The 7,371-nt window shown below is 36.1% G+C and overlaps 1 protein-coding gene and 1 long non-coding RNA gene across 4 annotated transcripts in view; one reads left to right on the top strand and one right to left on the bottom strand.

Moving 5' to 3' along the window:
• LOC107599228 (ralBP1-associated Eps domain-containing protein 2-like) overlaps positions 1-5,331 on the top strand; it is a 55,964-nt gene extending 50,633 nt beyond the window's left edge. For all 3 annotated transcript variants that reach the window (XM_016290775.1, XM_016290768.1, XM_016290761.1), the window contains exons 18-19: positions 1,088-1,193; positions 4,682-5,331. In XM_016290775.1, coding sequence (XP_016146261.1) covers positions 1,088-1,193; positions 4,682-4,750 — 175 coding nt within the window. In that variant the 3' untranslated portion in view covers positions 4,751-5,331. The remainder of the gene's footprint in view (positions 1-1,087; positions 1,194-4,681) is intronic.
• LOC107599246 (uncharacterized) overlaps positions 1-7,304 on the bottom strand; it is an 8,448-nt gene extending 1,144 nt beyond the window's left edge. Inside the window, exons 1-2 of the long non-coding RNA XR_001610652.1 lie at positions 7,193-7,304; positions 1,162-1,163 (exon numbers count right to left, since the gene is read on the bottom strand). This is a non-coding gene — a long non-coding RNA (uncharacterized lncRNA). The remainder of the gene's footprint in view (positions 1-1,161; positions 1,164-7,192) is intronic.
• Between the last annotated feature and the right edge of the window lie 67 nt (positions 7,305-7,371).

Genomic DNA, 7,371 nt, shown 5'->3' with positions numbered 1-7,371 from the left:
AGTGGAGGCATTAGCAGAGAATGAAGAGAGGAGTGATCGATATACATTAAGGTCAGTAGGATTTTGTGATTTGCGTCATACTCTTTCTGCAGCTCTGAGCTTAGAACGATACTCACGGAGAACATCAGATAGCCAAGGGGCAGAAGAGGTGGAACGAGCTGGCCTGGAAGACAAGGGGCAGACAGTGTCTAAACAAGACGTACGAGTGGAGCAGAAACTATCAGTAGCACGGTTAACATCAAGAGATGATAACTGTTCAGGAGAAGGAAGCAAAGATGAAACCATAGCAGATAGCCGGGAGGGTGAGAGAGAGTGTAGGTTACGTCGAAAAGTGACATGTGTAGGGGTATGTGTTGTGTTAGGAACCATGTTGAGGTTAAGAGTGAGGAGGAAGTGATCCGAGGTGTGCAGTGGAGTAACCAGCACATGATCAGTGGAGCAGATATCATCATTATATATTTAATATCATGTAAAATATATAATGTTAAATATTAAATAAACAATAATGACAGTATTTAAAATAATGATTTACAATAGCATAAAGAATACTTGTAATATAAATAAATTAAGTAAATTTGAAAAATCTAATAATAATAATAATTGTACATATTATATTATATTACATTATATTATATTATTTACCATAACATTATATTTTAAAGATCATATAGAAAAATAAAAAAGTTCAATTAAAAAATATATAAATTATAAGAAATAAAGATACAATATTAATAATAATATAAAATGCAATAAGTATATAATATTAAATAGACAAGAATGACAGTGTTTACAGTAACTATTTACAAAAACATAAGTAATCTTTAACATATGTTAGTCTATTTTTTATTTATTTCCATAAGAAAAAATACAATGATGATGATAAAACGTTCATGAAAAATGTTATATTAAATATAAATCCTAAAATGAATATATCAATAAACATTCCTCTTACACAACACATCAGGGAGCAAACGGCATGTATCAGTGATTTATAAATGCTAAGCAAGTGGGGTCATGAATTGAACACCATTGAAAGCTCTTGTACACATACAGACACAGGAGATGATTATCTGCTGTTGTGCTCCAGGCCTCCACCCAAGCAGAAGAGAGAGATCCAGATGGCCATACGGAAGAACCGAGAAACCAACGCAGTCCTGACACGTCTCAACAGTGAACTACAGCAACAGCTAAAGGTGCACCAACCGTACTGACACAATTATAACCACTTATACTTACAGTTCACTAAAAACATTCTGTCATTTTCTCACCCTCGTTTGCATTCACTGGAAGAAAGAAAGTGATACGGGTTTGACATGAGAATGCGTACATGATGTCAGAATTTATTTTGGGGACTCTTTCTGCTAATTTTTCTTCTCTTACACGTGGTTATTCCAAGAAGGCAAGCCATTAATAAATAAATTCTGCCCATTGATGCCCAAAACGTTAGCAGTCTCATATGATCATAACTGGACATTGAAGCTGAAGTCTGTTCACACATGGTTAGTTTTCTAGATGGGCAGCACATGCTATTTCCGACACCTCTAGCCAGACCAATCAAATATCTCTTCTAGTCTGGTATCGGACGCATGCTGCTTTTATATATAAACACAGACAGCTTGTGTTACCCTGAAGAGTTATTGAGTGACTGGAGATGGTGTAAAGTTGCAGTCCTCAAATCATTCAGAGATCCGCTCAATGAACACACACACACACACACACACACACATTCACACACATGCTGGCTTTCTGAAAATGCAAGCCTGGACTCAAGCTTGGTTCAAGCAGTTGTCTTTTTTAAAATAGTGCATCCTGCAGCAGCTGTTGTGTGTGTTTGAAATGAGGCTGAGCTATTTCTAATGAGCACCAGAATGTGCTTGGAAATGCATTTTACCACCGACAATGAGCGCAGAAAGAGAGAGTGAAAGAAAGTGAAGGAAAGGACAAACGAAAGACACTTGACTGCTGCTCATAAACGCCCATGTGCAGATCAGGTTGCACTGCATGCTGGGAACTGATTAACCTGCGGACCCCTAAATGCTATGTTACAACTCTCACATTACGAAGTGTTTGTTTTCTAGTCTTACTCCTAGTTTTGAGTACATTCTTGCTTTATTCTAATTTTCAATTTTATTACATTTTTTTACATTTATTTACTCAGCATACAGTAAATAATTAAATATAAATGTAAATATAAATATAAAAATTTTAATGTAAATATAAAATTGAGCTTTTTTATTTTTAAGTTTTAAAAATTAATGTAGCACCTTTATGTCATCAAAGTTTGCTTTGCTGTAAAGGTTGGACATTATTTAAATATAAATGACAAAATAGAATTATTTTATTTCAATTGTCTGGTGAAAATAAAGTGTGTAGTATGACAAAAATATAGAATGTCTGCGATGCATGAAGGTGTAGATGGATTTGATGAGAGAGATTTTGTTGATGAGATTTGATGAGAGAGAAACACTAAATTAGTTGTTTTAAATTCTTCATTTGATTTTAGGTCTCAGAACACCATGAAATGCATATTGAGTATGAGATTTGCTAAATATTGCATGTAACAATGTTATTAAATTTCTTGTGTTTTAAATATGAACTTTAAGTGAGTATTACATGATGGCTAATATAAATGTAAAAACAGGAGAAATGAGCATGTGCAATAAAATATCCAATATTGCCTATAACTTTCATAGTGGAAATGCATGAAGTCTGGTGAGATTGAGCATTGACACCATGTATGGAGTGTCAGATACACTGATACAGCAAGAATCTGACATATTTCAAAAAGCAGTCAGACGAGTGTAGATATTTGAGAAGATGTTCCTGATGGGTGTCAGATGACTGTGATGGTATGTGTGTCTGTGTCTGTCTGGATTGTTCTAGAAGATACGTGATATACGAGAGTTTAATGACAAATGAAGACAGGTAGCAATAAACGTTCCAGAGACATCTGTGAGCATCATCCTTACTGTTTGATGTCATCTGAAGGTCGTGACCTCAGTAGCGTTCCTCATATGACAGGTGTCTGTGTGCTCAAAGCATTTGTCAAATGGGGATCAGCTTATTAGTGTTAAATTAAGCATCACTATTACTATTGCTTATATTTAATGTTAGCAACCACTCAAAACACCCTGGCAACCGCATAGCAACAGACCAAACCCAAACATCCTTACTGTTTGATGTCATCTGAAGGTCGTGACCTCAGTAGCGTTCCTCATATGACAGGTGTCTGTGTGCTCAAAGCATTTGTCAAATGGGGATCAGCTTATTAGTGTTAAATTAAGCATCACTATTACTATTGCTTATATTTAATGTTAGCAACCACTCAAAACACCCTGGCAACCGCATAGCAACAGAACAAACCCACCAGGAATACCTTAGTAACCACATAGCAACAGATTGAACCCACTAAGAATATCATAGCAAAGGAATAGCAACACCCTAGCAACCACATGGCAACACTCTGAACTGACTTAGAATACCCTAGCAACTGCATAGCAACACACTAAACCCACTCAGAAGGCTTTAGCAACTGCAAAGCAACACACTAAATCCATTCAGAACACTTTAGCAAACGCAAAGCAACACCCTCAATCCACTCAAAACACCCTAGCAACCGCATAGCAACACACTAAGTCCATTCAGAACACCTTGGCAAACGCAAAGCAACACCCTAAACCCACTCAAAACACCCTAGCAACCGCATAGAAACACACTTAATCCATTCAGAACACCTTAGCAACCGCATAGCAACACACTAAATCCATTCAGAACACCTTAGCGAACGCAAAGCAACACCCTAAACCCACTCAAAGCACCCTAGCAACCGCATAGCAACACACTAAATCCACTAAGAACACCTTAGCAACTGCATAGCAACACATTAAACCCACTCAAAACACCTTAGCAACCACATAGCAACACACTGAACCCACCAAACCCGCTCAGAACACCTTAGTGACCACATAGCAACACACTAAAACCACCCCAAAAAATTGTAGCAACACACTAAATCCTTTTAGGACACCCTAGCAACCACATAGCAACAGAATAAACCCACTCAGAACACCCTAGCAACCTCAGGGCAATACACAGATCCACTCAAAACTCCTTAGCAACCACATAGCAACACACTACACCCACTCAGAACACCTTAGCAAATGCAAAGCAACACTCTAAACCCACTCAAATCACCCTAGCAACTGCCTAGCAACACATTAAATCCACTCAGAACACCTTAGCAACCACGTAGCAACACACTGAACCCACCAAACACACTCAGAACACCTTAGTGACCACATAGCAACACACTAAAACCACCCAAAAAATTGTAGCAACATACTAAATCCTTTTAGGACACCCTAGCAACTGCACATCGACACCTTGTCATGGTGACAGTGAGTATTGCATGTGCACACAACACTCAAAACATGTAATTATCAAGTTCTTTCTTTCCGAAAAGCTTGAGGAGATGTGGATTTGGATGAACATGGATCAGATCACTTACGTTTTTAGCTTCAGGTTTTTTATTGTGAAAGAGTGGAGGAAATCACGGAGGCCTGAAGGAAATCGTGAAATGAAATTGTTTCATTTAATAGAGTCAGCTTAGCTTATCTCAGATAATCACAGCCATTTTACTTCAGCTCTGTTTCTTTCTCTTCTTCCTCTCTTTCTTCATAAGGTCGTGCATCGGGAGCGAGTCACTCTGGAATCCCAGCTGGAGTTGCCGCGGCCCGTGACGTCAACCTGACCCAACACACGCTCGCTTTCCCTCTCTTTCTGTCTTTCTTGTGTCTAATACTTTGAGCTGTAACTCAGTCACATGACAGGATACGCACTTTAAGTGACCAAACATTTGGGACGCCACAAACACTGTGTCAGAAGCACAGGAAGAGGATTTTACCTCCACGGGAGAACGTGAAGAATTCTAGGAAGTTTGTTTGGCCAAGAAAACTATTTTTGTTTTGTTGGTTTTGGGCTTGTGTTTGTATGTTCCTGCCTGTTTTACAGCAGAATTATGCTAACACAGCTAACCACTAGTTACACATATCAATAAAAAGCAAAAGCTTCATTATTTCACTTCATTCCAGGAAACTGGAAATCAATTTATCAATGGATCTGGTTGTATAACTGCACAAATACGTTGACTAATGGTTTAAACTACGCTTTTTGTATTTTTGTTACCATAATTTAATAAACATGAATTTGTTTGAGGCTGATCATGTTCCACCAAGAATAAGCTTATGAGGGTAAATATCATGAAAAAGTCAAGAAACATTTCACCCCAAAAACAGAAGGAAAAAACAGAATTAGAATTATAATAACTAACTAATAATAATAATAATATTACATTACATTAATAATAATGTATATAGTTATAAAACAAATGTCAATTTTTATTTTTTAATATATATAGAATCTCACACACACATTTATAGGCTATATATATAATTTAATTATTATAATAAATATTCAAATTTTTATGTGTATAGTAAAGCCTGTTATGATTTGTTTTATGACAATTAAGTCAATTTTAATCATTAACTAAAGTCAGCACAACAAATAATATCCTATGGTTTTCTGTGGTGAAGGAATGCATATCATAGATTATGCATAGAGTTAACTTTTAATGCAACCTGAAGCCTTTGACGCTTTTCCCGTCAGTTCATCTCTCTGGTTTTCTCATATCGGACTCGAGCATGAGAACCGTAGAGAATCAATTGTTCAGGTTTGGTAAGTGGAGCAATAGGTTGTGACCTCTGATGACCCTGGAGAGCTTGTTTCACTGCCTGATCTCATGCGTTTCATATTATTTGTGTTGGGAATGGATAGGTTCCTAGATAACACCATGTGGCATGAAAAACAAGAACATCAAGCAGTCAGGAACACCTGTATGTGAGTATAAAGTTGGAGACTACTGGTCACTGCTGATTTACTTCTATTTTGATGTCACTATAAATGCTCACAGATAACTAGGCACACAGTCTGTACGTTTTTAAAACATTTCCATATGTTTCATGTCATTTAAATGATGCCATGTTCATTTGGTGCTCAATTATTATTTCTGCTCAATTATGTTCGGAATACTTCGATGAACAGCGTTTTATTATTATTATTATTATTTAAATCTTACCCCTGACATTTGAATGAAAGCCTGTCACGGTTACCACAAAAATATTCAGCAGCACAACTGTTTTCAACATTTATAATAAAAATAAATGTTTCTTGAGCAGCAAACCAGCATATTAGAATGATTTCTGAAGGGTCATGTGACACTGAAGACTGGTGTAATGATGCTGAAAATTCAGCTTTACATCACAGGAATAAATTACATTTTAAAATATACTCAAATAAAAAACAGTTATTTTAAATTGCAATAATATCTCACAATATTACTGTTTTTCTTGTATTTTATACTTTTATAAAAACCTAAAAAAAGGGATTAAAAATCCTTATTATTCCAAACTTTGTGTATGTACAAGTGTATGTTATTTTTTGTGCTAATTATTGGTAAAATATTAAAATTTTAACATACAAAAAAATTTTTTTGTGTAAGTTGAATGCATAATGTACAGACACTCCTATTTTTAACCAAAAACATAAAATTTGCCAAAAGACTTCATAAACAAGCGTTTAATGCAGTGAGGGATTTGTCCCTATAGTCAAAAGATCCTGAAGGAATGCTAATGCAAATCCTACCATTTGAAACCAATCCTAAAAAGATCAAGTAAAATCCTACAGAAATTCCCAGTTTACACTTTATTCTGTCGGATTAATTTTTGATTCCTTTAGGATTGATACTGAATTATGATTGGCAAAATTCCATGAGAATTCCTGTCAGGCATTCGAATGCAGAATTCCATTGGTTCAGATTCCAAACGGGCCTGATAACAATAATACCATTTTCATACATCAATCCAGATAAACAACAGAATTCCAGCTATTGATCCTAACACATTTCGTCAAATATTTATTTTAGTCGTTTAAAGGGGTCATATGATGTTGCTAAAAAGAACATTATTTTGTGTATTTGGTGTAATGAAATTTGTTTATGCGGTTTAAGGTTAAAAAAACATTTTTTAAAAACGCGTCGATTTTTATAAAGCTCTTCGGTCTGAAAAGCGCAGTAGAGAGCTGACAGGAAAGCACTGGGAGGAGAGAAGGGAGCAGAATCGGCAAAGGACCTCGAGACGGGATTTGAACTCGGTTCGCCGTAAGTGCAGTTGCGCTATATGTCGACACACTAACCACAAGGCTATAGGCGCCAACCGACTCTTAACTTTTATAAAGAATATCTCTTTGGATTTGAGACTTTAGTCTTTGCAACTTTACAGATCTTCTTTATGCACCAAGAGCTTGTATCACTTCAAA

This window comes from Sinocyclocheilus grahami, unplaced genomic scaffold (assembly GCF_001515645.1).
Source record: "Sinocyclocheilus grahami isolate Dianchi unplaced genomic scaffold, SAMN03320097.WGS_v1.1 scaffold13.1, whole genome shotgun sequence".
Taxonomy (NCBI): domain Eukaryota; kingdom Metazoa; phylum Chordata; class Actinopteri; order Cypriniformes; family Cyprinidae; genus Sinocyclocheilus; species Sinocyclocheilus grahami.
Note: the sequence above shows the minus strand (reverse complement) of the source record. Positions and strands in the feature narration are given on the sequence as shown.